At 43.0% G+C, this 23,730-nt stretch overlaps 1 protein-coding gene across 1 annotated transcript; it reads right to left on the bottom strand.

The window, feature by feature from the left end:
• LOC143817905 (uncharacterized) lies at nucleotides 1–23,315 on the bottom strand. Its single transcript, XM_077299374.1, has 4 exons — nucleotides 23,229–23,315; nucleotides 8,311–8,607; nucleotides 3,228–3,328; nucleotides 1–383 (listed from the first exon to the last, which is right to left on the bottom strand). The coding sequence occupies exons 1-4, from the start codon at nucleotides 23,296–23,298 to the stop codon at nucleotides 378–380; spliced, it is 474 nt and encodes a 157-aa protein (XP_077155489.1). The 5' UTR covers nucleotides 23,299–23,315; the 3' UTR covers nucleotides 1–377.
• Nucleotides 23,316–23,730: the final 415 nt, after the last annotated feature.

Genomic DNA, 23,730 nt, shown 5'->3' with positions numbered 1-23,730 from the left:
ACCATTTTGCTGAATTTGTGCAGACCATAGTACAAAAAATTCACATTCTGAGGAAAACAATTTTTTTAAAGATTCAAGTAAAATTCAGTTCCAATTAAATAAATTTGCTGATCTCTAATTTAGCATGAAACAAGCAGTAAAGATTGTACCGAAAATTCCATTGATTCCTGACCAGCAATTTTATAAATGATCGTCACTAAAAGAGTTTACAAATCTTTACTGAAGAAAATATAAATTTACAGGTAAAGAAATTAAAGAAAAATTAGTAATGATGAGAGTATCAAGAAAAGATCATCCGGGATCATTTAATGTCTCGAGAGAATAGAATTCCTTATTTCTTATCATCAGTCTTCATTACTTTCATCTCCAGGAATATTTTATCCCTTTAAAAAGAAAAAATATATAATTTACTCAATGTAATAAGAAAGACTTTATAAAATGAGAAGAATGTTAACAACATTCAGATTTGTGCACAAAAATAGATATTAGTGAAAAAGTAAAGTATGTCAGAAATGTCTGAGCTCTGAACACTCTATATGAATAGAATAGAAGATCCGCAAGTGTGGAGGTGTGACACCCCAGGGTCTCACGGGGAGAGTGTTGTCACACTTGGAAGCAGGGAAGGACCTCTTTTATCAGGTAATCACAAGCATGCAACATGTGCACACTCCAGGCCAGAAGGGGTGGCTTGCCTATAAATATATTTTCTGGTCTGAAGGGAAAGTGAGTTAGTTAGTGCCAGACAGCAGACTGGAGCAGTCTGAAGAGAGCGAAAGTCAGAGGGGCCGTGCAGCCAAGAGGGTGCTGCAGCTCCTGGAAAAGGAAGAGAAAGGAAAAGAACATTTTGTAGAGAGCATGAAGGAGGAAAGAAGTAAAGGCGAAGTTATCACCTGGGGAGAATAGCTGCGACTGAGCTACCTCCCTGCAGAGCGCAGAAACCAGTAGCCAGAAGACCGAGGTTGTGAGGGACTCCAAGACTCACAGCAGAAACCGGCTGGACAGCTCGACTACTTGTCACCTGCCCACCCTAACACCTGGAGACACAGTGGCACATAAAGCCCGGGTCGTGATAGAGACCCTGTAAAAGACTCAAGCCACCTGTCATACAGGTTAGTGTCCTACCTTCACAAAGGACAGAGTGAACACGTGAGGACCTTGTGAGAGGCCTAGGGTAGCAAGCAACTACACCACAGTGCTAGGGGAAGGCTTCTAACCCCACCTGGTAAGGGGGAGTCCCAAATTGCTTCTGAGCCGGCCGGTCCCTGTCTGTACCTGTGATTCGGTGCCCTGGACTGTGGCTGCCTGAGATCTTCAGTAAACCAGGTAAAGATATTGCAAACCCGTGTCCTCCATTTCTTGCTGCACTACTCACCATCTTCATCTATACACCGGGAGCCCTGGGGACCCAGCTTCACCTGTGGGAAGCCCTACCATCTCAGCTGCCATAACACCACCCCAGAGGACCCCTTAAAGCAGCGTCGGTCATCCCTGACTGAAAACCACGGATGGCATCACAAACACAAACTTTATTTATAACCCCTTTAAGGACTATCCCTTTTACATGGGCACCCAGGGCCACAGACTGGGTTGCCACCACCGTGACACATCCACTTAAGTACCAGACCCAGTACCCCACGGCCCTGGCAGGCGTTCCAGAGGCAAAAAGACGTGTAAAAATGAGGCTGCTGAGGTCACTGTCTTCCCCAGCCCCCAGTGTCCCAATGGGACCCAGCGGCCTCTTGGTCACATAAAAAGACACCAGTGTTATAAATGTAACATATAAAAAGGGTGCTTTGTAGCAGTTTGAGTTAAAAGAGTGGATGTTAACTCAGAGAATAAAATGAACAGATTGGTCCTGCTATGCAATTTAGAGGCTGGAAAGAGCACTGCATCCTATCAGAAGGGATAACTGCTGCCCCCACAGGTAGAACAGCTCCAATCCTTCACAAGGAAAAAGTGAATATCACCAGGGACTCCTTGAAGCAGGCTGGGAGTTTATAAACACCAAGGTCCAGGTGTGTCAATTAGAGCCGGAGGGAGGTTGGCACTGGGTCCAACAGTCAGAATGATTAAGAAGGCATTTGCAATGCCAAACACAAAGATCTTCTGCAGCCAGATGTAGAGTGACTGTCTGTTGCACCTGACACACCCGTGACATTAGTAGATAGGTTTGAAGATTAAATTAAAGTCTCATATTTTCAATCAAATGTGAGTGGGTGACCTGTTTTATTTAAAGAACTAGAGAAATTCAGAACACATATTTGTGGAATTGTATCAGGGCTGGTTAGAAAGCCATCGCTAAAGAATTTCGACTCCAGCAATCCACAGTCAGAGGAATTTAAAAAGGTTGCCCAATAAATAAAATGCCCTTTCTAAATATCTATATTTAAGCCCAAAGACTTATGCAATTTGCATTATTATAAAATTGCAAACAATTCTCTTTATACAGCTGAACCTTATGGGCATGTTCACACTTTACAGATTTTGCTGCGGATCCGCAGCAGTTTTCCATGCAGGGTACAGTACAATGTTACCCTATGGAAAACAAAAAACGCTGTGCCCACTTTGCGGAAAATCCCTTTAAAAACCGTGCAGAATTGCTGCGGGAAAAAAGAAGGAGCATGTCACTTCTTTCTGCGGATTCCGCAGCGGTTTTCAACATGCACCAATAGGAAAGTGCGGTTGAAAACCCGCATAGGAATCCGCAGAAGAAACCGCAGGAAAATCCGCAGCGGTTTTTCAATGCGGTTTTTCCAAATCCGCTGCGGAAAAATCCGCAGCAAAATCTGCAAAGTGTGAACATACCCTTAGTCTATTTTTTTTCCTTTACAAGTCGATGTACTGGACTAATCAACAATTACCGTGAAACGTTTAGATTCCGTTATTGCTGCACAAGAGGTCACATCAGACATTGAAAGCAAAGGTTCACATACTTTTACCACTCATAGACACATGGACATTTGATTTTGGATTATTTTCCTCATTTAAAAAAAATGTCTGCAATTATTGGCTCATTTGTTTGATTTTGTTCTCTTTGTATAGTTTTAGAATCTGATGTAATTTTGGCACAAATTTATGCAGAAAAATGCAAAATTTTGTAGGGTTCACAATCTTTCAAGCACCACTGTGAGCATTAAAGCATTCCCTCTATACTGTGACATTATTTATATAGCGAGCTGTGGGTTGTTCCATCATTATATCAATACTTAGTATAATAATATTAGTACCTGGCACTTGATTTTCAGGTACAGAAGAATTCCCGCGGAGAGTGCGGTGAAGATAACTGTGATGATTATTATCCAGATATTGTCAAATCGAAGTTTATATCCTAGAAGCCAAGAAAAAATGTATTTATTGTGAGGAAAGACAGTGTGTGGATATCTGATGATTTTTACTGATTTCACCCTAAAAGTAGTATAAAAGTTGAAACTAGAGTCAGCAACACTGTTGAAAAAAATATTATGGTCCTACATTGACGCCTGCAGCAAACAAAGGTGATGCAGAATGGTGGAGGAGAGAAGGAGCTGTGCAGCAAGAAAAACTGCCTGAACCATATCTAGAACCCAAAATTGAATCACAAATTGCCTCAACGCAACAAGACTCAAAACACAATTTCCACTGAATTTAAATATTGTGATGTTTATTCATAATTATAACATATATTAAATCATAATTTTAGCAGTAAAAAATCTCCAATGTAGAAAAGGAACGGATACATACACATAACATCAATTAGATACCTATATGTGAGCAAAAAATTTCCAATATGTACATATATAAATAAATCACCCCTATCTCTGAGAGACAACAACAGTCTCACAATAAATAGCAGCCTATTATTAGTATGCCCATGGATCCTTATATATATACAAAATGCATCTGGAAGCTTTAAACGAGACTTAAACTTAATTTTACTGCCATCCAGCATGTATATCAAAAGTGCTCGGTGCTTCCTTAATCTTTAGCCAGAGCACTATAAATCAAATAATCGGGCAATCAAAAAGAAGGGGATCATTACTCACATAAGGTATGATGTCCGTGCCACCGTTCCTGAACCCCGACGCGCGTTTCGTAACACTTCCTCAGGGGGCCCCCCATTTGTGGCAGATTGTTGTGGAAGGGGAGGTCGGTTGATCCAAGCTTCTGTGTCGAGCAGGACATGGTCGGAGTATGCAGCAGCATGGGGTATGTGGGAAAGTTGGTTGGTCCAATGCGGCTCGGTCGAGTCTGACAGCAATAGGACACTGGCGTTATTGTCCCTGATAGGTAAGGTGGTTGAATGGGGTTGGTCTGTGTCACAGTTGATCAAATTTATTGCAGGATTGGCTTTCGGTTTTCAGCTGCAAGGTTCGAAGGACGTGATAAAAGATTTTGTGATAAGACAGGCATTAAAAGGTTTTCGAAAGGGCAACGTGTCTTTTGATAATGCAGGCCCATTTCTTTTGGGATGTTGCAGCGGTTGGGGGAGGCCTTAGGAGACATTTGTTGTTCTCAGTTCGAGGTAGTACTTTTTCGGTTGGCATTTTCGTTGGCATTTTTTTGGGCTTTGCGTTTGGGGGAGTTGGTTTCCTCGAGCAAAGAAAAAGCGGGTGGTCTTCTGGCGGAAGATGTTGATTTTTGGGATGGTGGTATCGTTTTTTGGATTAGGCGTTCGAAGACCGATCAGCTGGGTAGGGGAAAGCAGGTGGTTTTGGGTAGAGTTGTAGGTAGCGGGATGTGCCCGCAACACTGTTTGGAAGCATATTGGAGTCTGTGGCCGGTTAGGTCAGGTCCTTTGTTACGACTAGTGTTGAGCATTCCGATACCGCAAGTATCGGGTATCGGCCGATACTTGCGGGTATCGGAATTCCGATACCGAGATCCGATACTTTTGTGGTATCGGGTATCGGTATCGAAACAACATGTGGCCGCAACGCGACCAATCACAGCAAGCCGTGACGTAATTTCAGGTCCTGAATGCCTATTTCTGCATTCAGGACCTGAAATTACGTCACGGCTTGCTGTGATTGGTCGCGTCGCGGTCACATGGGCGGCACGCAACCAATCACAAGCCGTGACGTAATTTTAAAATGCGCGCGTTTCCTGCCTCCCGTGACGTCACGGCTTGTGATTGGTCGCGTCGCCCATGTGACCGCGACGCGACCAATCACAAGCCGGAACGCAATTTTAAAATCCTGAATGCCTAGAATTAGGCATCCAGGACCTGAAAATTACGTCACGGCTTGCTGTGATTGGTCGCGTCGCGGCCACATGGGCGGCACGCGACCAATCACAAGCCGTGACGTCACGGAAGGAAGTAAAAGCGCGCATTTTAAGCACAGAACGCTGCCGGCTCCCTCGGTGAGGTCCAGGCTGCGTCGGAGAGGTGAGTATAGCAATATTTTTTATTTTAATTCTTTATTTTACACATTAATATGGATCCCAGGGCCTGAAGGAGAGTTTCCTCTCCTTCAGACCCTGGGAACCATCAGGAATACCGTCCGATACTTGAGTCCCATTGACTTGTATTGGTATCGGGTATCGGTATGAGAGTACTACTCTCGTCATCCTCATAATCAGCCATTTATTTTATTATTTACTTAAATTATTTTAAAAAGCGACATGGCAAACAACCCTATTTTTGACAACCTGCCAAGATAACACTGACAGCAGAGGGCTTTCGGTTTTGCCTGTGCTGGTGGTCAAAAATCGAGGTACCCGCAGATATATATTTTTTTTATTTAGTTATTAAATGCACATGCGCCGACTGGTGAATACTCCCATCATTGTACACCTGCTCTCGCTGCTATCAGCGAGACCAGGTGTAGAATGATGAAAGTAGTGCCCTCATCAGACTCTCAGACAGCACTTTTTACTGCTGGTCACAGCTGTTTGCTCACATGTTGTCATCTGTGTGACAGCGTGGGGACAACAGCCTCTGACCGGCAGTAACGAACTAACCACCAGTCATACAAGTGGTATCGTAATGTTGAGGATGGTGTTATCAACGCTGGTCATGTTGCTCGAATATTACAAGCAGCGCAACACAGCACACATATCCTGCATGGAGGTCCACTCATTGGTGGTGAAGTTGGGTTTTGTTCCGCAGAGCGACTCACCCATGCGTTCTGGAGCTAAAACTCTGCTATTGTCTGCTGCTGCTCACACAGTCCCCTTTAATTTTCCTAACCAGCTGAGCATGATTGGAGGAGCACTCCGCTTCTCTGCCTCCTGATGTCCTGCTTGCCAGGAAACGATGCCCTCCTGATTGACAGTTCAGATCTGAGGCATGACTGTGCATTTGTCATTATTGAGGCCGAGGGCCTGAAGCTTTGTAGGCTATTAATATTAGATCACAGCTGTCTGCATAGCCTTTACTGGTTATTAAAAATAGGGACTCCACTGTTTCTGGGATGGCTGAGGGCTGCTAATTTTAGGCTGAGGAGGGCCAAATATCCATGGACCTTTCCAGCCAGAGAATACCAGACCCCAGCTGTCTGCATTAGCTTGGTTGCTTATAAAAAATGTGGGAACTAAACACTGTTGTTTTTTAATTTATTTAAATAAAACAGCATTGGGTCCTTCCTATTTTTAATAACCAGCAAAGGCTAAACAAACAGCTACAGGCTGATGTTAAATGGCTTGGAAGGGGCAATAGATGTTGGCCCCCTCCCAGTCTAATGACACAAGCCTTCAGCTGCCTCAGAAATGGCGCATTCATTAGATGCACCAATTCTGGCTCTTAGCCTTGGCTCTTGTCATGTGCCGTAGTGCATTGGCAAGTGGGGAAATGGTTTTGGGAATCATCATGGGTCATCAGCATTATGGATTATCGGCAGACAGATAAATGTAAATGTGATGTTTTATTTTTACATTAATAAATGGGTAAAAGAGGGTGTGGAGACACAGGGGGGTCAACAGGTGCCCTAGTCCACTAGCCGAAACCACATGGACCAAGGCTCATCCCACCTAATGCCGGCTCTCCTTTTGCTGAGGGCGTAATACTACTTAAACAATACAGGGTAAGAGTAAAACAGTGTGGTAATACTTTATTGAACCATTAAACCGGCAAATAACAGATAGAACAGTCCCAGCAAAATATCCAAGATGGTGCAAAATTACAGAGTCTCAACCTTCTGCTGACTCAAACATCCTTGGTTCAATGACACTGCATCACTGTCTTACAAAGATAGCAGACAATAAGTTGTAGGAGCTGACATAAGAGGCGAACATCGGTCATTCAAATATATAAAAAAATCAACATTTAAAAATCATATGACAACAGTGTATGGTTCTTGACCAACTGAAGAAAAAACACAAACATTCAAAAGTCACCATATAGATAACAGTCTATGCCTCCTGAATTACTGAATTTACATCAGGATAATTAAGATTACATACTGTGTTATCACAGAGGGTAATTGTGGGGGAGTGTTGTGTTCAATTAAAGAACTTTTTTCTGTGTCTTTCTTACTTTTGATTATGAGGTTAGTAATGGGGGTTTCTAATGGACTCCTCTCTATTACTAACCCTTGGGCTTGGTGTCAGCGGACGTAAAACAGCTGACATCAACTCCAAAACTATTACCCCACTTGCCAATGCACTAGGTCAAGTGGGAAGAACCAGGCAAAGTGCCAGAATTGCTGCATCTTATGGATGCGCCTTTTTGGAGCAGATTTGGGCTGCAATTTTGAGGCTGGGGAGGGCCAATATCCATGGCCCATTCCCAGCCTTAGAATACCAGCCCCCAGCTGTTTGCTTTCACTTAGCTAGTTATCAAAAATGAAGGTGACCTCACGACATTTTTTTAAATTATTTATTTAAATCATTTTAAAAAAACGTCATGGAGACACCTCTACAGTATTTTTGGTAACCTGCCGAGATAAAGCTGACAGTTGCAGGCTGCAGCCCACATTTGTCGGCTTTACCTGTGCTTGTTATCAAAAATAGAGGAGACCCCATGACTTTTTTTTTTTAATTATTTATTTTTTACATACTGCGCCAGCCAATCACAATCATGCTAATACTTGACAAGCTTTGTTTGTGCTGCTGATTCTAAACAGGAACACAGCATCCTGGAAAAGTCTGTGTTCGGACTCTGAGTATCGAGTACGGACCCCGAATTTTGCCGTTTGGGTTTGCCCATCATTACTAAAGTATACTCACGCTATTCTCATGACAGTGGGAAGTTTCCATGGACAAGAATTGTTATAGAATATTATTTACACAGCGGATGATGATGTATTCTGCGATGTGTACAGGAATGATCCTATCAAAGGAAAAATGTGCGACAGCCTTATAGTATAAGGAATGGCGCCAGGTCTTACTCACCTAATACTTGTAGTAAAAAGTATTGGGTAATTTTGGCAAAATCATTCACCACTTGACAAGCGTACGTCCCTTCATCCGATATCTCAGTGTTATTGATGGTCAGTGATAAATGGTCACTTCTCATCCTTGTGCTGCAGGAGCTGTATGACGTCTTATTATTATCTTCCTCTATGTTATATGATATCACACAGGATGAATCATATAGACGAAGCTTCCATGTAACTGATAGTAACGTGTCTCCAGGATCAACCTCACACTGCAGAACAGCAGGATCGCCTCTTCTCACCGTCACCACATCTGAAAGTAAGAAAGTCATGTTAGGAAGTTAAAGAAATCATTGCTCCATTTCCAGACGTGGTTCTTTATCACCTTCCCTTAAAGAATACTAATTTTTTAAAATTAGTTGTTTTTTCTTAAAGTTTCCCAAACAGTATTTATTTTTTTTTGCTCTTTTGCGCCTTTCTCCCTTGCATTCAGATGCCACAGCTCCAGGCGTGGGAACAAATAAGATACACTTCTTGCTGTGTCAGTTTTCAAGTTGCCGCAATTCCATAATTGCCTGTGCTGGATCTTAAGCCAATTATTTGCTCCTCTCATCCCACCGCACTGCTGCCTTTCTAATCCCCCCACTCCTCCCTCCAGTTATTCAATGGCGCCGGCAAAAGATAGCGCCTCTTTATAGCAAAGGTATCACAGGAAGTCTCCAAAACTCAAAGTTCTCAGATAAAAAGACCGAGAAAAATATTATGGTGGGGAAGAAAAAAAAAAGCTTGAATGGATTTTTGGAGAAGAACTAGAAAACCTCTTTATAGGTAAACCCTATACTAGGTAATGAAACCTCTAATGAGTGTGTTGTGTGATTAAATGTCATTATAAAGAGCAAAGGAGGAGGTGAGCTGTAACATCACCTATTGTGAATGGTGGATCCTGTGTTATCTACTGTATATAGAGGTGTTATCAGTCATTGTACAGGAGGAGGAGGTGAGCTGTGACATCACCTATTGTGAATGGTGGATCCTGTGTTATCTACTGTATATGGAGGTGTTATCAGTCATTGTACAGGAGGAGGAGGTGAGCTGTGATATCACCTATTGTGAATGATGGATCCTGTGTTATCTACTGTATATAGAGGTGTTATCAGTCATTGTACAGGAGGAGGAGGTGAGCTGTGACATCACCTATTGTGAATGGTGGATCCTGTGTTATCTACTGTATATGGAGGTGTTATCAGTCATTGTACAGGAGGAGGAGGTGAGCTGTAACATCACCTATTGTGAATGGTGTATCCTGTGTTATCTACTGTATATAGAGGTCTTATCAGTCATTGTACAGGGGGAGGAGGAGGTGAGCTGTGACATCACCTATTGTGAATGGTGGATCCTGTGTTATCTACTGTATATAGAGGTGTTATCAGTCATTGTACAGGAGGAGGAGGTGAGCTGTAACGTCACCTATTGTGAATGGTGGATCCTGTGTTATCTACTGTATATAGAGGTGTTATCAGTCATTGTACAGGAGGAGGAGGTGAGCTGTGACATCACCTATTGTGAATGGTGGATCCTGTGTTATCTACTGTATATAGAGGTGTTATCAGTCATTGTACAGGAGAAGGAGGAGGTGAGCTGTGACATCACCTATTGTGAATGGTGGATCCTGTGTTATCTACTGTATATAGAGGTGTTATCAGTCATTGTACAGGAGGAGGAGGTGAGCTGTGACATCACCTATTGTGAATGGTGGATCCTGTGTTATCTACTGTATATAGAGGTGTTATCAGTCATTGTGCAGGAGGAGGAGGTGAGCTGTGACATCCCCTATTGTGAATGGTGTATCCTGTGTTATCTACTGTATATAGAGGTGTTATCAGTCATTGTACAGGAGGAGGTGAGCTGTGACATCACCTATTGTGAATGGTGGATCCTGTGTTATCTACTGTATATAGAGGTCTTATCAGTCATTGTACAGGGGGAGGAGGAGGTGAACTGTGACATCACCTATTGTGAATGGTGGATCCTGTGTTATCTACTGTATATAGAGGTGTTATCAGTCATTGTACAGGAGGAGGTGAGCTGTGACATCACCTATTGTGAATAGTGGATCCTGTGTTATCTACTGTATATAGAGGTATTATCAGTCATTGTACAGGAGGAGGAGGAGGTGAGCTGTGACATCACCTATTGTGAATGGTGGATCCTGTGTTATCTACTGTATATAGAGGTGTTATCAGTCATTGTACAGGAGGAGGGGAGCTGTGACATCACCTATTGTGAATAGTGGATCCTGTGTTATCTACTGTATATAGAGGTGTTATCAGTCATTGTGCAGGAGGAGGAGGTGAGCTGTAACATCACCTATTGTGAATGGTGGATCCTGTGTTATCTACTGTATATAGAGGTGTTATCAGTCATTGTGCAGGAGGAGGAGGTGAGCTGTGACATCCCTTATTGTGAATGGTGTATCCTATGATGTCTACTGTATATAGGGGTGTTATCAGTCATTGTACAGGAGGAGGAGGAGGCGAGCTGTGACATCACCTATTGGAATGGTGTATCCTATGATGTCTACTGCATATAGAGGTGTTATCAGTCATTGTACAGGAGGAGGAGGAGGCGAGCTGTGACATCAACTATTGTGAATGTTGGATCCTGTGTTATCTACTGTATATAGAGATGTTATCAGTCATTGTACAGGGGAAGGAGGAGGCGAGCTGTAATATCACCTATTCTGTATGGTGGATCCTGTGTTATCTACTGTATATAGAGGTGTTATCAGTCATTGTACAGGAGGAGGAGGTGAGCTGTGACATCACCTATTGTGAATGGTGTATCCTGTGTTATCTACTGTATATAGAGGTCTTATCAGTCATTGTACAGGAGGAGGAGGTGAGCTGTAACATCACCTATTGTGAATGGTGGATCCTGTGTTATCTACTGTATATAGAGATGTTATCAGTCATTGTACAGGAGGAGGAGGTGAGCTGTGACATCACCTATTGTGAATGGTGGATCCTGTGTTATCTACTATATATAGAGGTGTTATCAGTCATTGTACAGGAGGAGGAGGTGAGCTGTGACATCACCTATTGTGAATGGTGTATCCTGTGTTATCTACTGTATATAGAGGTCTTATCAGTCATTGTACAGGGGGAGGAGGAGGTGAACTGTGACATCACCTATTGTGAATGGTGGATCCTGTGTTATCTACTCTACATAGAGGTGTTATCAGTCATTGTACAGGAGGAGGAGGTGAGCTGTGACATCCCCTATTGTGAATGGTGGATCCTGTGTTATCTACTGTATATAGAGGTCTTATCAGTCATTGTACAGGGGGAGGAGGAGGTGAGCTGTGACATCACCTATTGTGAATGGTGGATCCTGTGTTATCTACTGTATATAGAGGTGTTATCAGTCATTGTACAGGAGGAGGAGGTTAGCTGTGACATCCCCTATTGTGAATGGTGGATCCTGTGTTATCTACTGTATATAGAGGTGTTATCAGTCATTGTACAGGAGGGAGTAGGTGAGCTGTGACATCACCTATTGTGAATGGTGGATCCTGTGTTATCTACTGTATATAGAGGTGTTATCAGTCATTGTACAGGAGGAGGTGAGCTGTGACATCACCTATTGTGAATAGTGGATCCTGTGTTATCTACTGTATATAGAGGTATTATCAGTCATTGTACAGGAGGAGGAGGAGGTGAGCTGTGACATCACCTATTGTAAATGGTGGATCCTGTGTTATCTACTGTATATAGAGGTCTTATCAGTCATTGTACAGGAGGAGGAGGTGAGCTGTAACATCACCTATTGTGAATGGTGGATCCTGTGTTATCTACTGTATATAGAGATGTTATCAGTCATTGTACAGGAGGAGGAGGTGAGCTGTGACATCACCTATTGTGAATGGTGGATCCTGTGTTATCTACTGTATATAGAGGTGTTATCAGTCATTGTACAGGAGGAGGAGGTGAGCTGTAACATCACCTATTGTGAATGGTGGATCCTGTGTTATCTACTGTATATAGAGGTCTTATCAGTCATTGTACAGGGGGAGGAGGAGGTGAACTGTGACATCACCTATTGTGAATGGTGGATCCTGTGTTATCTACTGTATATAGAGGTGTTATCAGTCATTGTACAGGAGGAGGTGAGCTGTGACATCACCTATTGTGAATAGTGGATCCTGTGTTATCTACTGTATATAGAGGTATTATCAGTCATTGTACAGGAGGAGGAGGAGGTGAGCTGTGACATCACCTATTGTGAATGGTGGATCCTGTGTTATCTACTGTATATAGAGGTGTTATCAGTCATTGTGCAGGAAGAGGAGGTGAGCTGTGACATCCCCTATTGTGAATGGTGTATCCTGTGTTATCTACTGTATATAGAGGTCTTATCAGTCATTGTACAGGGGGAGGAGGAGGTGAACTGTGACATCACCTATTGTGAATGGTGGATCCTGTGTTATCTACTGTATATAGAGGTGTTATCAGTCATTGTACAGGAGGAGGTGAGCTGTGACATCACCTATTGTGAATAGTGGATCCTGTGTTATCTACTGTATATAGAGGTATTATCAGTCATTGTACAGGAGGAGGAGGAGGTGAGCTGTGACCACCTATTGTGAATGGTGGATCCTGTGTTATCTACTGTATATAGAGGTGTTATCAGTCATTGTACAGGAGGAGGGGAGCTGTGACATCACCTATTGTGAATAGTGGATCCTGTGCTATCTACTGTATATAGAGGTATTATCAGTCATTGTACAGGAGGAGGAGGTGAGCTGTAACATCACCTATTGTGAATGGTGGATCCTGTGTTATCTACTGTATATAGAGGTGTTATCAGTCATTGTGCAGGAGGAGGAGGTAAGCTGTGACATCCCTTATTGTGAATGGTGTATCCTATGATGTCTACTGTATATAGGGGTGTTATCAGTCATTGTACAGGAGGAGGAGGAGGCGAGCTGTGACATCACCTATTGTGAATGGTGGATCCTGTGTTATCTACTGTATATAGAGGTGTTATCAGTCATTGTACAGGAGGAGGAGAGCTGTGACATCACCTATTGTGAATAGTGGATCCTGTGTTATCTACTGTATATAGAGGTATTATCAGTCATTGTACAGGAGGAGGAGGAGGTGAGCTGTGACATCACCTATTGTGAATGGTGGATCCTGTGTTATCTACTGTATATAGAGGTGTTATCAGTCATTGTACAGGAGGAGGGGAGCTGTGACATCACCTATTGTGAATAGTGGATCCTGTGTTATCTACTGTATATAGAGGTGTTATCAGTCATTGTGCAGGAGGAGGAGGTGAGCTGTAACATCACCTATTGTGAATGGTGGATCCTGTGTTATCTACTGTATATAGAGGTGTTATCAGTCATTGTGCAGGAGGAGGAGGTGAGCTGTGACATCCCTTATTGTGAATGGTGTATCCTATGATGTCTACTGTATATAGGGGTGTTATCAGTCATTGTACAGGAGGAGGAGGAGGCGAGCTGTGACATCACCTATTGGAATGGTGTATCCTATGATGTCTACTGCATATAGAGGTGTTATCAGTCATTGTACAGGAGGAGGAGGAGGCGAGCTGTGACATCAACTATTGTGAATGTTGGATCCTGTGTTATCTACTGTATATAGAGATGTTATCAGTCATTGTACAGGGGAAGGAGGAGGCGAGCTGTAATATCACCTATTCTGTATGGTGGATCCTGTGTTATCTACTGTATATAGAGGTGTTATCAGTCATTGTACAGGAGGAGGAGGTGAGCTGTGACATCACCTATTGTGAATGGTGTATCCTGTGTTATCTACTGTATATAGAGGTCTTATCAGTCATTGTACAGGAGGAGGAGGTGAGCTGTAACATCACCTATTGTGAATGGTGGATCCTGTGTTATCTACTGTATATAGAGATGTTATCAGTCATTGTACAGGAGGAGGAGGTGAGCTGTGACATCACCTATTGTGAATGGTGGATCCTGTGTTATCTACTATATATAGAGGTGTTATCAGTCATTGTACAGGAGGAGGAGGTGAGCTGTGACATCACCTATTGTGAATGGTGTATCCTGTGTTATCTACTGTATATAGAGGTCTTATCAGTCATTGTACAGGGGGAGGAGGAGGTGAACTGTGACATCACCTATTGTGAATGGTGGATCCTGTGTTATCTACTCTACATAGAGGTGTTATCAGTCATTGTACAGGAGGAGGAGGTGAGCTGTGACATCCCCTATTGTGAATGGTGGATCCTGTGTTATCTACTGTATATAGAGGTCTTATCAGTCATTGTACAGGGGGAGGAGGAGGTGAGCTGTGACATCACCTATTGTGAATGGTGGATCCTGTGTTATCTACTGTATATAGAGGTGTTATCAGTCATTGTACAGGAGGAGGAGGTTAGCTGTGACATCCCCTATTGTGAATGGTGGATCCTGTGTTATCTACTGTATATAGAGGTGTTATCAGTCATTGTACAGGAGGGAGTAGGTGAGCTGTGACATCACCTATTGTGAATGGTGGATCCTGTGTTATCTACTGTATATAGAGGTGTTATCAGTCATTGTACAGGAGGAGGTGAGCTGTGACATCACCTATTGTGAATAGTGGATCCTGTGTTATCTACTGTATATAGAGGTATTATCAGTCATTGTACAGGAGGAGGAGGAGGTGAGCTGTGACATCACCTATTGTAAATGGTGGATCCTGTGTTATCTACTGTATATAGAGGTCTTATCAGTCATTGTACAGGAGGAGGAGGTGAGCTGTAACATCACCTATTGTGAATGGTGGATCCTGTGTTATCTACTGTATATAGAGATGTTATCAGTCATTGTACAGGAGGAGGAGGTGAGCTGTGACATCACCTATTGTGAATGGTGGATCCTGTGTTATCTACTGTATATAGAGGTGTTATCAGTCATTGTACAGGAGGAGGAGGTGAGCTGTGACATCACCTATTGTGAATGGTGTATCCTGTGTTATCTACTGTATATAGAGGTCTTATCAGTCATTGTACAGGGGGAGGAGGAGGTGAGCTGTGACATCACCTATTGTGAATGGTGGATCCTGTGTTATCTACTCTATATAGAGGTGTTATCAGTCATTGTACAGGAGGAGGAGGTGAGCTGTAACATCACCTATTGTGAATGGTGGATCCTGTGTTATCTACTGTATATAGAGGTCTTATCAGTCATTGTACAGGGGGAGGAGGAGGTGAACTGTGACATCACCTATTGTGAATGGTGGATCCTGTGTTATCTACTGTATATAGAGGTGTTATCAGTCATTGTACAGGAGGAGGTGAGCTGTGACATCACCTATTGTGAATAGTGGATCCTGTGTTATCTACTGTATATAGAGGTATTATCAGTCATTGTACAGGAGGAGGAGGAGGTGAGCTGTGACATCACCTATTGTGAATGGTGGATCCTGTGTTATCTACTGTATATAGAGGTGTTATCAGTCATTGTGCAGGAAGAGGAGGTGAGCTGTGACATCCCCTATTGTGAATGGTGTATCCTGTGTTATCTACTGTATATAGAGGTCTTATCAGTCATTGTACAGGGGGAGGAGGAGGTGAACTGTGACATCACCTATTGTGAATGGTGGATCCTGTGTTATCTACTGTATATAGAGGTGTTATCAGTCATTGTACAGGAGGAGGTGAGCTGTGACATCACCTATTGTGAATAGTGGATCCTGTGTTATCTACTGTATATAGAGGTATTATCAGTCATTGTACAGGAGGAGGAGGAGGTGAGCTGTGACCACCTATTGTGAATGGTGGATCCTGTGTTATCTACTGTATATAGAGGTGTTATCAGTCATTGTACAGGAGGAGGGGAGCTGTGACATCACCTATTGTGAATAGTGGATCCTGTGCTATCTACTGTATATAGAGGTATTATCAGTCATTGTACAGGAGGAGGAGGTGAGCTGTAACATCACCTATTGTGAATGGTGGATCCTGTGTTATCTACTGTATATAGAGGTGTTATCAGTCATTGTGCAGGAGGAGGAGGTAAGCTGTGACATCCCTTATTGTGAATGGTGTATCCTATGATGTCTACTGTATATAGGGGTGTTATCAGTCATTGTACAGGAGGAGGAGGAGGCGAGCTGTGACATCACCTATTGGAATGGTGTATCCTATGATGTCTACTGTATATAGAGGTGTTATCAGTCATTGTACAGGAGGAGGAGGAGGCGAGCTGTGACATCAACTATTGTGAATGTTGGATCCTGTGTTATCTACTGTATATAGAGATGTTATCAGTCATTGTACAGGAGGAGGAGGTGAGCTGTGACATCACCTATTGTGAATGGTGGATCCTGTGTTATCTACTGTATATAGAGGTGTTATCAGTCATTGTGCAGGAGGAGGAGGTGAGCTGTGACATCCCTTATTGTGAATGGTGTATCCTATGATGTCTACTGTATATAGGGGTGTTATCAGTCATTGTACAGGAGGAGGAGGAGGCGAGCTGTGACATCACCTATTGGAATGGTGTATCCTATGATGTCTACTGTATATAGAGGTGTTATCAGTCATTGTACAGGAGAAGGAGGAGGCGAGCTGTGACATCAACTATTGTGAATGTTGGATCCTGTGTTATCTACTGTATATAGAGATGTTATCAGTCATTGTACAGGGGAAGGAGGAGGCGAGCTGTAATATCACCTATTGTATATGGTGGATCCTGTGTTATCTACTGTATATAGAGGTGTTATCAGTCATTGTACAGGAGGAGGAGGTGAGCTGTGACATCACCTATTGTGAATGGTGTATCCTGTGTTATCTACTGTATATAGAGGTCTTATCAGTCATTGTACAGGAGGAGGAGGTGAGCTGTAACATCACCTATTGTGAATGGTGGATCCTGTGTTATCTACTGTATATAGAGATGTTATCAGTCATTGTACAGGAGGAGGAGGTGAGCTGTGACATCACCTATTGTGAATGGTGGATCCTGTGTTATCTACTGTATATAGAGGTGTTATCAGTCATTGTACAGGAGGAGGAGGTGAGCTGTGACATCACCTATTGTGAATGGTGTATCCTGTGTTATCTACTGTATATAGAGGTCTTATCAGTCATTGTACAGGGGGAGGAGGAGGTGAGCTGCGACATCACCTATTGTGAATGGTGGATCCTGTGTTATCTACTGTATATAGAGGTGTTATCAGTCATTGTACAGGAGGAGGAGGTGAGCTGTAACATCACCTATTGTGAATGGTGGATCCTGTGTTATCTACTGTATATAGAGGTGTTATCAGTCATTGTGCAGGAGGAGGAGGTGAGCTGTGACATCCCCTATTGTGAATGGTGTATCCTGTGTTATCTACTGTATATAGAGGTCTTATCAGTCATTGTACAGGGGGAGGAGGAGGTGAACTGTGACATCACCTATTGTGAATGGTGGATCCTGTGTTATCTACTGTATATAGAGGTGTTATCAGTCATTGTACAGGAGGAGGTGAGCTGTGACATCACCTATTGTGAATAGTGGATCCTGTGTTATCTACTGTATATAGAGGTATTATCAGTCATTGTACAGGAGGAGGAGGAGGTGAGCTGTGACATCACCTATTGTGAATGGTGGATCATGTGTTATCTACTGTATATAGAGGTGTTATCAGTCATTGTACAGGAGGAGGGGAGCTGTGACATCACCTATTGTGAATAGTGGATCCTGTGCTATCTACTGTATATAGAGGTATTATCAGTCATTGTACAGGAGGAGGAGGTGAGCTGTAACATCACCTATTGTGAATGGTGGATCCTGTGTTATCTACTGTATATAGAGGTGTTATCAGTCATTGTGCAGGAGGAGGAGGTGAGCTGTGACATCCCTTATTGTGAATGGTGTATCCTATGATGTCTACTGTATATAGGGGTGTTATCAGTCATTGTACAGGAGGAGGAGGAGGCGAGCTGTGACATCACCTATTGGAATGGTGTATCCTATGATGTCTACTGTATATAGAGGTGTTATCAGTCATTGTACAGGAGGAGGAGGAGGCGAGCTGTGACATCAACTATTGTGAATGTTGGATCCTGTGTTATCTACTGTATATAGAGATGTTATCAGTCATTGTACAGGGGAAGGAGGTGAGCTGTGACATCACCTATTGTGAATGGTGGATCCTGTGTTATCTACTGTATATAGAGATGTTATCAGTCATTGTACAGGGGAAGGAGGAGGCGAGCTGTAATATCACCTATTGTGTATGGTGGATCCTGTGTTATCTACTGAGTATAGATGTGTCATCAGTCATTGTACAAGAGGAGGAGGTGAGCTGTGGCATCACCTATTGTGAATGGTGGATCCTTTGTTATCTACTGTATATAGATGTGTCATCAGTCATTGTACAAGAGGAGGAGGTGAGCTGTGATATCAGCTGTTGTGAATGTTGGATCCTACGTTATCTATTGTATATAGAGGTGTTATCAGTCATTGTACAGGAGGAGGAGGTGAGCTGTGACATCACCTATTGTGATTGGTGGATCCTATGTTATCTACGGTATATAGAGGTGTTATCAGTCATTGTACAAGAGGAGGAGGTGAGCTGTGATATCAGCTGTTGTGAATGTTGGATCCTACGTTATCTATTGTATATAGAGGTGTTATCAGTCATTCTACAGGAGGAGGTGAGCTGTGACATCACCTATTGTGATTGGTGGATCCTGTGTTGTCTACTGTATATAGAAGTGTTATCAGTCATTGTACAGGAGGAGGAGGTGACCTGTGACTTTACCTATTGTGAATGGTGGATCCTGTGTTATCTACTGTATATAGAGATGTTATCAGTCATTGTACAGGAGGAGGAGGAGGCGAGCTGTGATATCACCTATTGTGAATGGTGGATCCTGTGTTATCTACTGTGTATAGAGGTTATATCAGTCATTGTACAGGAGGAGGAGGTGAGCTGTGACATCAGCTATTGTGAATGGTTGATCCTTTGTTATGTACTGTATATAGAGGTGTTATCAGTCATTGTACAGGAGGAGGAGGTGAGCTGTGACATTGCCTATTGTGAATGGTGTATCCTGTGTTATCTACTGCATATAGAGGTGTTAGCAGTCATTGTACAGGGGGAGGAGGAGGTGAGCTGTGACATCACCTATTGTGAATGGTGGATCCTGTGTTATCAATTGTATATAGAGGTGTTATCAGTCATTGTACAGGAGGAGGAGGTGAGCTGTGACATCCCCTATTGTGAATGGTGTATCCTGTGTTATCTACTGTATATAGAGGTGTTATCAGTCATTGTACAGGAGGAGTAGGTGAGCTGTGATATAATCTATTGTGAATGGTGGATCCTGTGTTATCTACTGTGTATAGAGGTGTTATCAGTCATTATACAGGGGGAGGAGGAGGTGAGCTGTGACATCACCTCTTGTGAATTGTGGATCCTGTGTTATCTACTGTATATAGAGGTGTTATCAGTCATTGTACAGGAGGAGGAAGTGAGCTGTGACATCACCTATTGTGATTGGTGGATCCTGTGTTATCTACGGTATATAGAGGTGTTATCAGTCATTGTACAGGAGGAGGAGGTGAGCTGTGACATCACCTATTGTGAATGGTGGATCCTGTGTTATCTACTGTATATAGATGTGTCATCAGTCATTGTACAAGAGGAGGAGGTGAGCTGTGATATCAGCTATTGTGAATGTTGGATCCTACGTTATCTATTGTATATAGAGGTGTTATCAGTCATTCTACAGGAGTAGGTGAGCTGTGACATCACCTATTGTGATTGGTGGATCCTGTGTTGCCTACTGTATATAGAGGTGTTATCAGTCATTGTACAGGAGGAGGAGGTGAGCTGTGTCATCGCCTATTGTAAATGTTGGATCCTGTGCTATCTACTGTATATTGAGGTGTTATTAGTCATTGTACAGGAGGAGGAGTAGAGCTGTGATATCACCTATTCTGAATGGATCCTGTATTATCTACTGTATATAGAGGTGTTATTATTCATTGTACAAGAGGAGGAGGAGGTGAGCTGTGATATCATCTATTGTGAATAGTGGATCCTGTGTTATCTACTGTATATAGAGGTGTTATCAGTCATTGTACAGGAGGAGGAGGTGAGCTGTGACATCACCTATTGTGAATGGTGGATCCTGTGTTATCTACTGTGTATAAATGTGTTATCAGTCATTGTACAGGAGGAGGAGGTGAGCTGTAACATCACCTATTGTGAATGGTGGATCCTGTGTTATCTACTGTATATAGAGATGTTATCAGTCATTGTGCAGGAGGAGGAGTTGAGCTGTGACATCCCCTATTGTGAATGTTGTATCCTATGATGTCTACTGTATATAGAGGTGTTATCAGTCATTGTACAGGAGGAGGAGGAGGCGAGCTGTGACATCGCCTATTGTGAATGGTGGATCCTGTGTTATCTACTGTGTATAGAGGTGTTATCACTCATTTTACAGGAGGAGGAGGTGAGCTGTGACATCATCTATTGTGAATGGTGGATCCTGTGTTATCTACTGTATAGAGATGTTATCAGTCATTGTACAGGAGGAGGAGGAGGCGAGCTGTGATATCACCTATTGTGAATGGTGGATCCTGTGTTATCTACTGTGTATAGAGGTGATATCAGTCATTGTACAGGAGAAGGAGGTGAGCTGTGACATCACCTATTGTGAATGGTTGATCCTTTGTTATGTACTGTATATAGAGGTGTTATCAGTCATTGTACAGGAGGAGGAGGTGAGCTGTGACATCACCTATTGTGATTGGTGGATCCTGTGTTATCTACTGTATATAGAGGTGATATCAGTCATTGTACAGGAGGAGGAGGTGAGCTGTGACATCACCTAATGTGAATGATTGATTCTTTGTTCTTTGTTATGTACTGTATATAGAGGTGTTATCAGTCATTGTACAGGAGGAGTAGGTGAGCTGTGACATCACCTATTGTGAATGGTGGATCCTGTGTTATCTATTGTATATAGAGTTGATATCAGTCATTGTACAGGAGGAGGACGTGAGCTGTGATATCACCTATTGTGAATGGTGGATCCTGTGTTGTCTACTGTATATAGATATGTTATCAGTCATTGTACAGGAGGAGGAGGAGGTGAGCTGTGACATCACCTATTGTGAATTGTGGATCCTATGCTATCTACTGTATATAGAGGTGTTATCAGTCGTTGTACAGGAGGAGGAGGTGAGCAGTGACATCGCCTATTGTGAATGGTGGATCCTGTGTTATCTACTGTATATAGAGGTGTTATCAGTCATTGTACAGGAGGAGGAGGTGAGCTGTGACATCACCTATTGTGAATGGTGGATCCTGTGTTATCTACTGTATATAGAGGTGTTATCAGTCATTGTACAGGAGGAGGAGGTGAGCTGTGACATCACCTATTGTGAATGGTGGATCCTGTGTTATCTACTGTATATGGAGGTGTTATCAGTCATTGTACAGGAGGAGGAGGTGAGCTGTGACATCACCTATTGTGAATGGTTGATCCTTTGTTATGTACTGCATATAGAGGTGTTAGCAGTCATTGTACAGAGGGAGGAGGTGAGCTGTGACATTACCTATTGTGAATGGTGGATTCTGAGTTATGAGCGAGGTGTTATCAGTCATTGTTTTCCCACCTGTAGTGATAATGATACTGTTAAAAACAGGAAGCAAATATTAAAATGACTCCCAATGGTCGATCTTTCTTCCTTCAGCCCCACAGGAAATTGAAGCCAGTGACCACAGAAAGGCAGAACTATCCAGAGAAGTGAGGACAGTGACGATCTGCATATGTCTGTAATTTCATGTACGCAGCCTGACATCGCACACGAAAGATCAAGGAGATCGATTTACATACAGAGGTGTCGTGACTCGCTAAGCATTAAAATAAGCTGTAGAGGGGCTGTTCCACACCCAGGACCAGAGGGTATGTATGAGTTATACATACCCCCTACAAGTGGGTGTAGACTCGCTCTGTTTATGGAGTGAGACAGCGCACTCTAGTCAGCCACACCCAATGGCCAGTGAGGCAGCGCACTCTAGTCAGCCACACCCACTGGCCAGCGAGGCAGTGCACTCTAGTCAGCCACACCCACTGGACAGCGAGGCAGTGCACTCTAGTCAGCCACACCCACTGGCCAGCGAGGCAGTGCACTCTAGTCAGCCACACCCATTGGCCAGCGAGGCAGTGCACTCTAGTCAGACACGCCCACTGGCCGTCCACGTCACTAGATGGGCCGCGGCCTTGGCTCAATACAAGTGTATGGAACAAGGCCACACCCACTGGCCGGGGATATGTATAACTCATACATACCATCTGGTCTTGTGTCTGACACCAGCGAACAGTGCGTTCACTGGGGGATTCTTAAGTCTGCAGTCACACAGAGCGACTGCAGTCTTATCAGTTTTGACGGGACAACCCCTTTAGGACCAGATTTCTACATACCAGCCTTGAAGAAGAGCGCGCCGGAGTAAGAAGCACAAATTAATTCAGAATGAAGCGCCACTTAATGAACTTGCATCTTTCAGCCGCTGTGAGTCCAGGTCTGGAGAACATTTCTGTTATAACTTACATCACATTTTTAACATAAATTCTGATGGTTTGATGGTTTTGTCAGTTGAACTAAGACATCGCCCCTCTCACCAACTTTTATAAAACCAGTAAAGGCATAAAAATGGCAAAAGTTGATATTTTTGGCATTTTTGTGACATTTCTAGCAGTTTTTCACCTGAAAACTACCCAAAAACTGTTTGACGAACACGGGCAAAAAAGGTCTAATTTACTAGAAGAATAAAATAAGGACTTTATCAATAATAAAGAGAAAAATTGACAGCAATAAATGTTCCCGCGTATGAGACACAAGTTTTACCACCTCCCATCCGTACATAGTACATAGAGGACACTTACCGGAGGAATCAGCTCCCGGATACAAGAGAACCAGAACCATCAGAGGACGGACTGATCGCAGAGGCTCCATCTCTGAAATCTGCGGTGGGAGGAAAGAGAAAAGCAGCAAGTACGGTAACTGAACTTCCTGTCGAGCAACCTTAATATAAAGTGCAGCAGCCCACAAATATCAGGTATCCGGCTCTCGGTTACATTTAAGGGATGATGCTAAAAGTATTTCAGAAACTTTTTGACATTTTCCTGTAGTAACTTTAGTAAGTGGGCCATGCACCCGATATAGGGCCCAACAGGACAGGATAGCCTTAATGGTCGGTGCTGTGGGTATCAGCTGCCGGATTGTGACAGTAATACCCCACCTAGAGGGTTTATTCATAAGGCAAATCTCCACTTCGTAAAGTGTGACAAGGACCATATTCTCATGCAATTTTCATAGGATGTGAAACTGTCGCTAAAAATACTTGTGTGTACAGGTGGACAGAAAACTCAACTTTACTGACCAGTG

This window comes from Ranitomeya variabilis, chromosome 3 (assembly GCF_051348905.1).
Source record: "Ranitomeya variabilis isolate aRanVar5 chromosome 3, aRanVar5.hap1, whole genome shotgun sequence".
NCBI lineage: Eukaryota > Metazoa > Chordata > Amphibia > Anura > Dendrobatidae > Ranitomeya > Ranitomeya variabilis.
Note: the sequence above shows the minus strand (reverse complement) of the source record. Positions and strands in the feature narration are given on the sequence as shown.

What these genes read in the sequence shown, in the direction of transcription:
- LOC143817905 (XM_077299374.1), bottom strand. Translation starts at nt 23,298, where the DNA reads ATGGAGCCTCTGCGATCAGTCCGTCCTCTGATGGTTCTGGTTCTCTTG. An exon ending in TCCGGGAGCTGATTCCTCCG is followed by an intron (nt 8,608 to 23,228) that starts GTAAGTGTCCTC and finishes TCTTACTTTCAG; the next exon opens with ATGTGGTGACGGTGAGAAGA. An exon ending in CTTTTTACTACAAGTATTAG is followed by an intron (nt 3,329 to 8,310) that starts GTGAGTAAGACC and finishes CTTGGCTTCTAG; the next exon opens with GATATAAACTTCGATTTGAC.